Below are 15012 nucleotides of genomic sequence, written 5' to 3' on the forward strand. Positions count from 1 at the left end.
GCTTCCCGAAAGAGGCACAGTCCACTGTTGAGGGACCTTCCTTTTGAAGGCATGAAGCTCTTCGCCAAGAAGACTGATGCCTCCCTTCACACCCTGAAGGACTCCAGAGCTACCCTCCGATCACTGGGTATCTATACATGGAACAAAAGAGATGATTTAGTCCCCCATCCCAGTGTAGAACACACACGTCTCAGTACCAACCTCAACACCACTACGAGCTGCAAAGGAAGAAAAGGAAATTCCCTAACCACAAACCATCTGGTCCACAATCTTCGTCCCAGCCCTTTACATCAAAGCACCACTTTTGACGAGCAGGTCAAGGCGCCATTAGACCACTCCCCCTGACTGACACAGCCGACCATGCCAATTTGGCCACTGATTGGCAGCGTTCCACAGTACCCAGGAATGCATAACGTCGGACCAATGGGTCCTAGAGGTGGTTCATGCACCGGGTACTTCATGCATTTTACCTCCCTACCCCTTCAACAGCACCCTTCTCGGTCCCTCTTCACGGATCCTTTTCACAAGAGTTTACTACAAGAGGTAGATCGTCTCCTATAGTTATGAGCCATAGAAACAGTACCTCAACATCTACAAGGCTCAAAAATTCAAGATGATCACCTTATGAAGGATCATTCCAACTTTGGAAAAGGGAGACTGGTTTTCGGCCCTGCCATACCTATCAATGAAAACGGCCTTTCACACAGCAATTACCTTGCCAGGAGAACAGGAGAGATAGCGGCTCTGGTGACACGTGCCCGCTACATGGTATTTTTTCCAGACAAGGTTACACTCAGGCCCCATCCAAAATTCATCCCTAAGGCAACCTCCCCGTTTCACATGCCTCAATTGATTAACCTTCCAATCTTCTACCTCAAGCCTCACCAGGACAACAGGGAGGCTATATTACATGCTCTAGATGTCAGGAGAACCCTGGCCTTCTATCTGGACAGGACAAAGTCCTTCAGGAAGTTCCCTAAATTTTTGCTCTCCATTGTGGAAAGATCCTAGTGCTCAGTTACAGAAGGCAGCACTGTGGAGCCGAAGATGGCATTGGATGTGGAGTCCCACTATGATCGCATAGTGTTCTGCAAAAGTATGCCCAAAGGCTCTCCAAGTGGGTCTCAAATTGCATCAGATAGTGTTATCAAGTTCGCAATATTATCCCTCCAGACTCTATTCATACACATTCAATAGGGTCGATCTCCTCATCTATTGTCTTCTTCAAGAATGTCCCTAGCTCAGAGATCTGTAGAGCAGCGACATGGGAGTCAGTTCACACTTTTGCAGAACACTATGCGATCACTGGGACTCCATCTCCAATGCCATCTTCAGTTCCGCAGTGCTGTCATCTGTAACTGACCCGACTCCGAAGTCCTGGCCTTCCAGAAGGGCTACTGCTTGTGAGTCACCTACCATGGAGCATCCTTAGGGACACTACTCGGAAAAGAAGTTACTCACCTTGTACAATAACTTTGGTTCTTCGAGATGTGTCCCCCTATGGGTGCTCCACAACCCATCCTCCTCCCCTCTACTTCAGAGTTCTTGTCTATGACTCTGTTGTAGAGAAGGAACTGAGAGGCGTTAGCCCACACACACTGGCTAGCCTTGTGGTGCAGCATGAGTAGAGACAGTGCATGTGCAGGCCCAATGAACACTGCTACTGAAGTTCTCTGATCAGCAACGCAGGGACACAAGCACACCTATAGAGGAGCAACCACAGGGGGACACATCTTGAAGTGCCATTGTTACTGCACAAGATGAGTAACTTCTTGTTGTAGTTCAAGCACAGGCCTGGAAATCAGAAACCTCCTGAGTTCTAGTCTTGACAGTGTTCCTGGTTCTCTTATCCTAGCCTTGTCTAAGAGGTTGATTCGTGCTTAGCTTAAGTCCATCCCTGTTCTGTAGAGCACTTGAACACCTTTGGTCGTTTGTTGAATTGGGGCAATAGTTACTAACCTTTGAGCCTCACTTCCCCCATCTCTATAGTGGGGATAATAATACTTAGTAACCTAACACAGGGGATGACAGGAGGATTAATCACCAGTACGTAACATACATAAAGCACTTTGAACAGGAAAAGCACTATTACAACACAAACTAGTACTTTTACTGAATTCAGTTTCCGTGGCAGATGTAGTTTGCTAAAAATTACATAATTAGAAGTCTGTTTTTTATAGTTATATAGTTCCAAGGCATAGCTGGTTATTTAATTACACCTTTGGAGACATCAGCTCTATGCATTTCATTGCCATTAATCTGAGCCCCATCTGGGTATTTCAGTTCACAATAAGATTCTGATTCACACATTTAAGCCTTTTACTGGGTGGGGTAAAAGGCCTGTATCGTTTACTCATTTTTGTGCAGGAGGGATGGTGGGAAGAAGACTTCTGCCTCAAGCTACTAAAAAGAAAAAAAGGGCCATGTGTTCATCATATCTGTTTCCAGAGTTCAAATAAACCTCGGTTAAAAGAGAGCAAGAGAGATAACACCTCTGTAGATGCAGACTTCCTTGCAAGCCATCCAGAAACTTGTAGTCAAAGTGAAGGGTCTCTCAGAGGTTACAAAAAACCTTCAGGAGTTTACCTTGGTGTTTCAAATGTGTTCATGGTAGAAAATTGCCATTGCAAGATCTGAGCCCCAGAGCAAACATTTTTGTATAGAGAGAAATTTTATCTTTTATGTTTTATTTTTTTACATAAAAACAAAACATGGAATGGTGTCTTTACAAGTTGATGGGATTTCAGGAATGTTAAACTATTGTGGACTACCAGTCAGTACTCTTAACTAGTAGCTTTGCTTTTACAAATATATTGTCTGTTTAACAAAAAAAAGACAATAATTGAAGACACACATTGTTTATCCAATCATGATCCACAGCATCTGTTGGACTGTAGAAATAGATAGCTCCTTAAGGAAAGGAAATATTATGCACCATATGGCATTGGCCATTTTAATGGAGTAAATCATTAAAACTGCTGCCCTAGAATGGTAGATTTACCTTGCAATTAAACATACTGGGTTTCTATTGCTGGGCATCCATACTTCTGTGGCAAAGCAAGTTTAAAAGGATGGTTATGAGATCATTTACATGCATTCAGTGAGATCACTTACATGCTTCTAATGAATGTTTGGAATTTTTTTTGCAGTTCCTACGTCTCCACCAAAAGATGTGACTGTGGTGAGCAAAGAGGGAAAACCTAGGACAATAATTGTAAACTGGCAGCCTCCGTCTGAAGCCAATGGCAAAATTACAGGTGCAGTTTGTGTGCGCTCTCTGAAGTGATCCTGTGTCCTTATTTTTGGTATACTGAGCTTGGGAGGGTAGATGGAAGATAGCTAATCAACAGCAGATTAGACACCATATGTAATGCCCCAGTCTCCTCTTTATTAATCACAAACCCATCCAGGATGTTTATCTTGTTATTTATGAATCTTCTCATGTAGCTCAAATTAATTGTTTAATTTTACATCTGCTGGAAATGAATTAAGTATAAAAAATAAATGCAACTCTGAAGTTTTCAGCCCACTGCTGCTCTGCTCTTTAAAGGCATTGGCATTGCTGATCTCCACATGAAGTATATATCATTGTAAAATAGGAGTCTGCAACATGTAAAATTATTATTATTATTATTATTATTATTTAGTTGGGGATTGGTCCTGCTTTGAGCAGGGGGTTGGACTAGATGACCTCCTGAGGTCCCTTCCAACCCTGATATTCTATGATCCTATGATTCATAATCATGGAATCTATGATTATATGATCATGAAAGGTCAGATTATGATTTTAAATATTGTAGAAATCATCATCTTCACCAGTTTATGCAATCCTAGTAGCAAACTTTCAGAAACACACATCTGCAGTTAGACTGACCCTTAAGCATTTTATGCAAGAGACTCTTTGGGCCAATTCTCTAGCATGTTGTCTGGCATTCTTCTGGTACAAAGTGGACTTAGACCCAGTATGTGAAGGTGCTGGAGGATTTCCCTGTGTTCAAGATAATTCATAAGTGGCCTAGGAGCATGACTGGGTATATTTGTACACTGGTAGTTCATTGTACCCTGTAGACCCTAGAAGCAAGCTGCTCTGAATTACACGTTGAATCTGGGTGGTTGTTTCTATACCTAAGAACTTCACGTAGACAAAAGAAGGGAAGGGAGAAAATAAAATATCCCCCTAATATTTATAAAATAATATAGAATTTGATTCTGTAAATGTGGATGAAAATATAGAGACATGTAAAGATGGACAGCTATATATCCAGAGACAAAGTGGTGAGGTAATAACCCTTCTTCAGCTCTGTGTAGCTTCAAAGCTTGTCTCTGTCAGCAACTGAAATTGGTCCAATAAAAGATATTACCTCACCCACCTTGTCTCTCTACTGTACTGGGACCAGCATGGCTACAATAGTGCAAACAGCTGTGAATATACACAGATAGCTAGAGAGTACATGATGGTGTGGTATATAAAGGTTTATCTTTGAGAAGTGCCACAGCATATCCCCACTTACGGAATCTGCATGTGCTGCTGCTTGGCTCAGGCCCATCTAGAAGAGCCGTGCCTTTCTGGGTTGTGCAAGTGCCCCCTTCATGGATTGGATTGTTCAGCACTGAAACTGGTTAGCTGCAGGCTTCAGGACTGTATGTGAAGTGCCCTTTGCTTTTTAGCAGCCATTCCAGTTGTCTGGTTCAAAGTTGTTTTTGAAGCGGGGAGGGATAGCTCAGTGGTTTGAGCATTGGCCTGCTAAACCTAGCGTTGTGAGTTCAGTCCTTGAGGGGGCCACTTAGGGATCTGGGGCAAAATCAGTACTTGGTCCTGCTACTGAAGGCAGGGGGCTGGACTCAATGACCTTTCAAGGTCACTTCCAGTTCTAGGAGATAGGATATCTCCATCAATTTTAATTTAAGTTGTTTTAGGTAGATTTGCTGTATGTTTGCCTACTTTTAGCTCCCCATCCACCCCGCGTCTTCAGTATTGCATAGGCAGGTTATTTAGTTGGTGCTTGGGGTCGAGGGGTTGATTCTGTGCTCTGGCTGACTCTTACAACAAGGCATTCAAACAGTGTATGATGTATGCCAGTAAAATGTACTTGCTGCCTAGAGCCAGAAAATTGGGGAAACCTAAGGGTGTTGTTTTAGAAAATCTTTGAAATGGAGAGTCCAAGTAAACAGAACTCTGAGGGAAAGGAAACTTGTAACATCCATTTCAGTAACCTCTTTAAAAAATGTCTTATGTATAATATGGTCTGATAACGAATCCTTGGACAGCAAGGAACAAAGGTTGTGTATCCTTTTGGAAAGAAGAGACTCTCCTCATTGCAATAGTGCAAGTCTCCTGTTTCTAGCTTTCATTCTGTACTAGTGGACTTTAAACCTGAACTGGTCTGAGTCTGAAAATCAGTTACTCCATGTTTAATCACTTGCGAACTATGCAGCCATCTCAATCCATGCCCATAAAATCTTTATACCACCCCATCAGGTGGTATAAAGTATAAAAATATTGCTCAGGCATGCAGGAGTGAAATCAGGAAGGCCAAATCACACTTGGAGTTGCAACTAGCAAGAGATGTTAAGAGTAACAAGAAGGGTTTCTTCAGGTATGTTAGCAACAAGAAGAAAGTCAAGGAAAGTGTGGGCCCCTTACTGAATGAGGGAGGCAACCTAGTGACCGAGGATGTGGAAAAAGCTAATATACTCAATGATTTTTTTGCCTCTGTCTTCACGAACTAGGTCAGCTCCCAGACTGCTGCACTGGGCAGCACCTTATGGGGAGAAGGTGACCAGCCTTCTGTGGAGAAAGAAGTGGTTCGGGACTATTTAGAAAAACTGGACGTGCACAAGTCCATGGGGCCGGATGCGTTGCATCCGAGGGTGCTAAAGGAGTTGGCGGATGAGATTGCAGAGCCATTAGCCATTATTTTTGAAAACTCATGGCGATCGGGGGAGGTCCCGGATGACTGGAAAAAGGCTAATGTAGTGCCCATCTTTAAAAAAGGGAAGAAGGAGGATCCGGGGAACTACAGGCCAGTCAGCCTGACCTCAGTCCCTGGAAAAATCATGGAGCAGGTCCTCAAGGAATCAATTATGAAACACTTAGAGGAGAGGAAAGTGATCAGGAACAGTCAGCATGGATTCACCAAGGGGAAGTCGTGCCTGACTAACCTAATTGCCTTCTATTATGAGATAACTAGCTCTGTGGATGAGGGGAAAGCAGTGGATGTGTTATTCCTTGACTTTAGCAAAGCTTTTGATACGATCTCCCACAGTATTCTTGCCAGCAAGTTGAAGTATGGGCTGGATGAATGGACTGTAAGGTGGATAGAAAGCTGGCTAGATCATTGGGCTCAACGGGTAGTGATCAATGGCTCCATGTCTAGTTGGCAGCCAGTTTCAAGCGGAGTGCCCCAAGGGTCAGTCCTGGGGCCGGTTTTGTTTAATATCTTTATTAATGATCTGGAGGATGGTGTGGACTGCACTCTCAGCAAGTTTGCAGATAGGAGGCATGGTAGATACACTAGAGGGTAGGGATCGGATACAGAGGGACCTAGTCAAATTAGAGGATTGGGCCAAAAAAAACCTGATGAGGTTCAACAAGGACAAGTGCAGAGTCCTGCACTTAGGACGGAAGAATCCCATGCACTGCTACAGACTAGGGACCGAATGGGTAGGTAGCAGTTCTGCAGAAAAGGACCTAGGGGTCACAGTGGACGAGAAGCTGGATATGAGTCAACAGTGTGCTCTTGTTGCCAAGAAGGCTAACGGCATTTTGGACTGTATAAGTAGGGGCATTGCTAGCAGATCGAGGAACATGATCGTTCCCCTTTATTCGACATTGGTGAGGCCTCATCTGGAGTACTGTGTCCAGTTTTGGGCCCCACACTACAAGAAGGATGTGGAAAAATTGGAGAGAGTCCAGCGGAGGGCAACAAAAATGATTAGGGGTCTGGAGCACATGACTTATGAGGAGAGGCTGAGGGAACTGGGACTGTTTAGTCTCCAGAAGAGAAGAATGAGGGGGAATTTGATAGCTGATTTCAACTACCTGAGGGGGGGTTCCAAAGAGGATGGAGCTCGGCTGTTCTCAGTGGTGGCAGATGACAGAACAAGGAGCAATGGTCTCAAGTTGCAGTGGGGGAGGTCTAGGTTGGATATTAGGAAACACTATTTCACTAGAAGGGTGGTGAAGCACTGGAATGCGTTACCTAGGGAGGTGGTGGAGTCTCCTTCCTTGGAGGTTTTTAAGGCCCGGCTTGACAAAGCCCTGGCTGGGATGATTTAGTTGGGAATTGGTCCTGCTTTGAGCAGGGGGTTGGACTAGATGACCTCCTGAGGTCCCTTCCAACCCTGATATTCTATGATTCTATGTTCCATATATGTGTATGTGAAAAAGAAAGAGACAAACTTAGATTTTTAATCCAAAATTGTTATAAAAATCCAGGCACAAAAGTTGCTTCCCCACTCTTAAAATGATGAAGAAGATGAAAAAAATAATGTGTTTGCTCACCTGGATTAAGCAGAATTTTACAAGACTAAGCTTTATTATTGTTTGAATGTGCAGCTATCACAGCTGAATGTTTTAAAAATGTTTTGTAATCACATTTACAATCACACTATAAAAGGGAATCTGATAAAATGATTGCATTATGTGAAGCATTAGAATTCTCTTTATATGTCAGTTGTATGCCAATTCCACATTTTACAGGAACATGTGAACAGACTGTCCTCTGGTGGATTGAATAGAAAACAAGATACTAAATAGCTCACAAAGTGAGCACTGGCCTTTCTGTGCACTGAGGGAGACAGGGTCCTGTGGAAAAAACAGTATGTGATCATGTCATTAAAGACTGTATCATAATGCATACACACAAAAGGGGTGAATTAAGGTTGCACAGGCAACTTTATTTGTAACATTCCCTAACTTCTACTGGCTTGTTTGCAACCATAATAATGTTTTTTTAACATAACTTTAGGTGTCTTATATTTAAATAAACATTAAGGGTATGTCTACACTACGAGAGTACTTCGATGTCACTTAAATCGAATATGTGGAATCGATATTACAAAGTCGAACGTGTGTTTCCACACTAAGGACAGTAATTCGACTTTGTGAGTCCACACTAACGGGGCAAGCGTTGACATTGGAAGCGGTGCACTGTGGGCAGCTATCCCACAGTTCCCGCAGTCCCCGCTGCCCATTGGAATTCTGGGTCGAGCCCCTAATGCCTGCTGGGGGAAAAATGTGTCGAGGGTGGTTTTGGGTAACTGTCGTCATCCAACCGTCACTCCCTCCCTCCCTCCCTGAAAGCGCCGGCGGGCAATCAGTTCGCGTACTTTTCTGCTGAGTGACAGCGCGGGCGCCACAGCACTGTGAGCATGGAGCCCGCTGCGACCATCGCTGCAGTTATGGCCATTGTCAACACCTCGCACCTTATCAGCCACCTTTTCCAGAGGCAGATGGTGAGAAATCGGGCGAGGAGGCTACGGCAGCGCGATGAGGACATGAAGTCTGAGAGTGGCACAGACCTGTCACAAAGCACGGGACCCCGCGCCGTGGACATCATGGTGGTGATGGGTCATGTTGATGCCGTGGAACGGCGATTCTGGGCACGTGAAACAAGCACTGACTGGTGGGACCGCATAGTGCTGCAGGTCTGGGATGAATCCCAGTGGCTGAGAAACTTTCGCATGCGGAAGGGAACTTTCCTTGAACTTTGTGAGTTGCTGTCCCCTGCCCTGAAGCGCAAGGACACCCGGATGCGAGCAGCCCTGACTGTCCAGAAGCGAGTGGCCATAGCCCTCTGGAAACTTGCCACGCCAGACAGCTACCGGTCAGTCGCGAACCACTTTGGCGTGGGCAAATCTACCATGGGGGTTGTTGTGATGCAAGTAGCCAAGGCAATCGTTGATGTACTGCTGTCAAAGGTAGTGACCCTGGGAAACGTGGAGGTGATCATAGATGGCTTCGCAGCAATGGGATTCCCAAACTGCGGTGGGGCCATAGATGGAACTCACATCCCTATCTTGGGACCGGACCACCAGGCCAGCCAGTACATTAATCGAAAGGGCTACTTTTCCATGGTGCTGCAAGCACTGGTGGACCACAGGGGACGTTTTACCAACATCTACGTCGGATGGCCGGGCAAGGTTCATGACACTCGTGTTTTCAGGAACTCTGGTCTGTTTAGATGGCTGCAGGAAGGTACTTACTTCCCGGACCACAAAATAACTGTTGGGGATGTGGAGATGCCTATAGTGATCCTCGGGGATCCAGCCTACCCGCTAATGCCATGGCTCATGAAGCTCTATACAGGCACCCTGGACAGTGAAAAGGAACTCTTCAACTACCGTCTGAGCAAGTGCAGAATGGTGGTGGAGTGTGCTTTTGGACGTCTCAAGGGGAGATGGAGAAGCTTATTGACTCGCTCCGATCTCAGCGAAACCAATATCCCCATTGTTATTGCAGCTTGCTGTGTGCTCCACAATCTCTGTGAGAGCAAGGGGGAGACCTTTATGGCGGGGTGGGAGGTTGAGGCAAATTACCTGGCTGCTGATTACGCCCAGCCAGACAGCCGTGCGATTAGAAGAGCCCAGCGGGACGCGCTGTGCATCCGGGAGGCTTTGAAAGCTAGGTTCCTGAGTGAGCAGGGTAACCTGTAACAATTTTGTTGGTTTACAGAGAAGCTGAACCTGCCCCCGTTTCTTTACCCAGTGACTGTTCACAATCCTCTCCAGTTTCATACCCCGTTCAGCCCCTTCCCCCCCTTCCAACACACGTTTAAAAATAAAATCACTGAAAATTTGTTAATGAACAACGTTTTATTTATTACTGTTTCCGCGGTAAAGTGTTGAAAGTGGGACGCAGACTGTGGTGGGGAGCGGGTGTACAGTACTCATGCAAAGGACGCTTCTAAACTGGAGGAATGCCAGGCTCCTTCTTCTACAGTGGTCCGCACTGGCGGACTGATTGTTTGAACGGAGCCTGCCACCCCTCCTGTTCGGGACTCTGTGTGTGGGGGCTATGTGACTTTGTGGCAGGGGGAGGACGGTTACAGATTCCCTGCTGCGTGACTCTGTGATCCAGGATAAGGACCGCTGCATAAGATCTGTAACCGCCCTCCCCCGCCACAAAGTCTCATAGCTCCCCCCCCCCCCCCCCCAGACAATGAAAACCACCTCCCAGACTGACCAGGGTGCCTAGTGACTGCACTGTGTGTGTGACCTGCTGCTGAACCTGCCCCCGTGTCTGTACCAACTACCTTTCCCCCCCTTAAAACAGACTGTCCTCTAAAAAAACATGATGGAAACAGCAATTAACAGAAACGTATTTTTTATTAGCAAATGAACAATGAAACTGGGATGGGGGCTTGGGTAATGCGGGAAGGAAAGGACTTATCAAATTTTGGGGAATGACAGCCTTCTGCCACTTGAGCAGTCTGCAGGGGTAGAGTGACAGTTTTCACGGGCTCTGCAGCCCCTCCTTCTTGGTACTTTCAGTGAGGGGGGTATGGGACTTTGTGGCGGGGGACGGTGGTTACAGAGAGACTGCAGCGGGGCTCTGTCCTCCTGCCTCCGGTCCTGCAGAACATCCACAAGGCGCCGGAGCGTGTCCGTTTGCTCCCTCATTAGTCCAAGCAGTGTTTGAGTCGCCTGCTGGTCTTCCTGCCGCCACCTCTCCTCCCGTTCCATGTGTGATCGGTGCATTTGGGACAAGTTCTCCCTCCACTGACTCTGCAGTGTTGACTTGGCACGGGAGCAGCCCATAAGTTCAGAGGACATGTCGTCCCGTGTCCTTTTCCGTCTACGCCTAATCTGCGACAGCCTCTGGGAGTCTGATGACAGGGTAGGTCGGGAGACAGCCACAGCTGTGGGATGGGAAAAAGGGAGTGAATTCCTCAGAAAGATAAATTTTTGAGTGAACAATGAAAATAGTCTTTCTCTGTGAAAAAGACCATTCACAGCACCTATCACATGCGCACTCAGGACAAGGTCGAATTTTCGGCCTTCGCATTCAGTCCCTGGGGTCCTGCAGTGCAGATCACAGAATCGGAACAGCACAGCAGAATTTGGGTAGCGGGCTGACATGGTAAGCCGTAGACTTGTGGCAGCTTAAAACTTTCATAATAGCACTGCCCTACTTTCACGTTCAAAGCAATGCTCCTAGCGTTGGCCAGTTCCTGCTGCCAGCAATCCGGCAAGCATGAACTCTGCCCCTTTCCCACCCCCTCGCGGCTGTCCCCGGGAAAGATCCCTCTATGCTGCCCCTCTCCCGCCTCCACCGCATGGCTGTAAACCAGCGATTACAGTTCTGTAAAGGAACAGGGAAGCAGTCCCAATACTAACATTGCCCTAATTCAAAGCAGGTGACCATGAGCGACATCACTCTGATGCGTATTTCTGACAGCGAGAAAGAACGCATGCTTCGGGAAAGCCTCCAAAGACCAGGGCCGTATGCCGCCATGCTGTGCAAGGCAATGATCCCAGAGTACTTGATGGTAGCCTGGCGCGGAAACGTTTCCTACTACGGAGGACACAACAAGGCCGCTCTCCCAAGGAACCTCATGCAAAGGCTTTCCAATTACCTCCAGGAGAGCTTCATGGAGATGTCCCATGAGGATTTCTGCTCTATCCCCGGATATATTGACCGAATTTTACTGTAGCTGCTCTGTCAAGGGCTAAACAGTACAGCGCCTAGGGCAAACCAATCAAGATTTACCGGACATTGTTAGATTTTTTTGCAGCAGTTGCACTGCCAAAGACTAGAACTTTAAGTGCCTAGGACAGTCTAATCATGAAAAAGCCACAGTTAATATTTATATTCTTTTATAAATAAATTTTTACATGTTTAAACCACTTACTGGCTGATCCTTCCCCTGATTCTGGGTCCGGGTTAACGGCGGGGGACGGTTGGTAGGGGATCTCTGTGAGGGTGATGAAGAGATCCTGGCTGTCTGGGAAATCAGCGTTGTAAGCGCTGTCGACTGCCTCGTCCTCCTCATCTCCTTCCTCTTCTTCCCCGTCCACTACCATCTCAGAGGAAGCGGGCGTGGACAATATCCCGTCCTCAGAGTCCACGGTCAGTGGTGGGGTAGTGGTGGCGGCCGCACCTAGGATGGAATGCAGTGCCTCGTAGAAACGGGATGTCTGGGGATGGGATCCAGAGCGTCCGTTTGCCTCTTTGGTCTTCTGGTAGCCTTGTCTCAGCTCCTTGATTTTCACGCGGCACTGCGTTGCATCCCGGCTGTATCCTCTCTCTGCCATGGCTTTAGAGATCTTTTAGTAGATCTTTGCATTCCGTCTTTTGGAGCGCAGCTCGGAAAGCACGGACTCATCGCCCCACACAGCGATCAGATCCAAGACTTCCCTATCAGTCCATGCTGGGGCCCTCTTTCTATTCTGAGATTGCATGGCCATCTCTGCTGGAGAGCTCTGCATCGTTGCCAGTGCTGCTGAGCTCGCCACGATGTCCAAACAGGAAATGAGATTCAAACTGCCCAGACAGGAAAAGGAATTCAAATTTTCCCGGGGCTTTTCCTGTGTGGCTGGTTAGAGCATCCGAGCTCGGACTGCTGTCCAGAGCGTCAACAGAGTGGTGCACTGTGGGATAGCTCCCGGAGCGATTAGCGTCGATTTCCATCCACACCTACCCTAATTCGACATGGCCATGTCAAATTTAGCGCTACTCCCCTTGTTGGGGAGGAGTACAGAAGTCGAATTTAGGAGACCTCTATGTCGAACTAAATAGCTTTGTTGTGTGGACGGGTGCAGAGTTAATTCGATTTAGCGCTGCTAAATTCGACATAACCTGCTAGTGTAGACCAGGCCTAAGAAATGCAATTTCTGGGTTCTACAGGCCTTTGTTGTACAATATATTGAAAATACCAACCAATTAATTGAGACAAAAATAAAGAGTGTTGTCTTCAATTGCATTAATCTCTGGGTTTGATTGCCACTTTACATGCTGCTCCTTGCTTAGGGCAGATCTTAGCTGCATTGCACGGGACCAGCCCGGGGAATAGAGGTGGGTGTCACCCACCTGCATGGGAGAGGAAGTTACAGCTCTGCAGAGTACGCAACCCCTTCCACTCTTCTACTCATGGTACGGTTAGTCCATGCCAGGGAGAAAGGGGACATCAGATATCCCCTTTTGCAGGTGCATAGAGCTACTGATGTTTAGCCCTGTATTTGTTAATGAGTATTTATTTTATGCCGTTGTTTCTACCCATTCACTGTCATTAAATATATTATATATTATAGTCATGTTGCCAGTTCATCATGGTGCCATACATACAGTATATTCAATAAAAGATTATGTTGATTTAATATACCTTTACAGGCAATATGCAATTCTCTTGAGGTTTACATTTTTTCGTTGTTAATATAAACTGAGAGATAGCAAAAAGTTGTAACTACTTTTTTTTTTTTTTTAAAGCTATCATTTTTCTCTAAACTGCTAATATTTGAGGAGGGAACATTCTTATAATAGTCCTCAAATTATTATTTTACATTGTTTTCATATGATTGGAAAAGAAGATGGAAATAATGGAATTCTCTATAATTGAATGTAGGATCATTTTGATATTTTAAGTGACGTTGTTATACTTTATGATATAATACAATGGTTTAAAATTTCCCATGGGATGTGTATCTAATATTTAAATGAATGCTTATATATTGAAACAAAGGAGGTTGCGGTTCTCAAAAGCCCCTCAGTGGTTTAAGAGCACCTATTCCATCTAATGTCAATAGGAACTGTGCTCTGGAGTCATTTAAGGAGCAACAAAAATCCCACCCTTTAATGCATAAATTTTATCTTATTGGTACCTTTGAACAGGATACATCATTTACTACAGCACAGATGTGAACGCTGAGATACATGATTGGGTCATTGAGCCTGTGGTGGGAAACAGATTGACACACCAGATCCAAGAGTTAACCCTTGATACGCCATATTATTTCAAAATCCAGGCCCGCAACTCCAAGGGCATGGGGCCTATGTCGGAGGCAGTACAGTTCAGAACACCCAAAGGTAAAGTCTCATGTATGTTCTCCAGCATTTCCTAAAATACCTGTAAGAAAAGCAACTGGGAGCATCAATTCTGTATTGAATATGCGCTGCGGAGGAAAAGATGAAGTTTGATTAGGGAAGATGTTTTCTCTTCATTCTTCCAGCAGCTCTTGGCTGGAAACAATCGCATAACCCAGTTTAAACCCATATGTTTGTGGAGATTTATTTTTAAATTAATTATTGGCCCATATGTCACCAAGCTGTTATTACATAGTCAGTGCCGTAAGTGAGCTTCAGAAAAACTGACTTCTAGTTACCTAAAGACTTCAGGTGCAGTGTGTTGCATCTGCCCAATAGTACAGGCAGCAGGATTTGCAAATAAGTTCTTATTGGTCTGCGAACAATTACATGTTAATGTCATGGATGATATAACCTGAACAAGTATGATATAACTGCCTCTTTAATCAAGAGATGCTTGTTCATGGGTAACTGGTGAAAGGGTAGGAAGGAACAAGACATTGAAAATATGTACCAATTAAGGAAACGTGGAGAAATCATTGTATAGGACAGATGTTAATGTAGATAATATCTGTAAGGAGAAGTGAAAAATAACCTTGCAAAAAAGGTATGTGTCGATTTAATATCTAGCAGTATGGTTTCTATGTGAATTTTGGTGTTTAAAAATGGAAGTTTAAATCTCTAACTAGTTTTTTTCTGCTGTGTGAAGTTCTTTAAATACTGCCTGTCACTTCTTCAGACCTGGTGATCTTTCTCTTGTTTTTTACTCCCCTGTGCTTGTCCTGGTAGCTGAATCCTCAGATAAAATGCCTAATGATCAAGGTAAATAAATGGACATTTTTTCTCCTCTATTCCATCTCTTTCACACACTACTGTGTTTCTTTTCCACCTGCAATTGCACTTGATAAATGAAACACACATCAGCTGCTCTAAATATAACTGAGCGAGCTCTTGTGGAGCTTTTATTAGCAGAGGAACTAGAGTTTTTA

General features: G+C 45.2%; 1 protein-coding gene across 14 annotated transcripts in view; it reads left to right on the plus strand.

Moving 5' to 3' along the window:
* Positions 1–15012, plus strand: part of NEO1 (neogenin 1) — a 564730-nt gene that overhangs the window by 481907 nt on the left and 67811 nt on the right. For 8 of the 14 annotated variants that reach the window (XM_065558583.1, XM_065558591.1, XM_065558585.1 and 5 more), the window contains 3 exons: positions 3150–3257; positions 13832–14026; positions 14813–14845. In XM_065558583.1, the coding sequence (XP_065414655.1) occupies positions 3150–3257; positions 13832–14026; positions 14813–14845 (336 nt within the window). The remainder of the gene's footprint in view (positions 1–3149; positions 3258–13831; positions 14027–14812; positions 14846–15012) is intronic. The other 6 variants (XM_065558584.1, XM_065558592.1, XM_065558587.1 and 3 more) reach the window with 2 other exon arrangements.

Source organism: Chrysemys picta, chromosome 10 (genome assembly GCF_011386835.1).
Source record: "Chrysemys picta bellii isolate R12L10 chromosome 10, ASM1138683v2, whole genome shotgun sequence".
In the NCBI taxonomy this organism is placed as follows: Eukaryota; Metazoa; Chordata; order Testudines; family Emydidae; genus Chrysemys; species Chrysemys picta.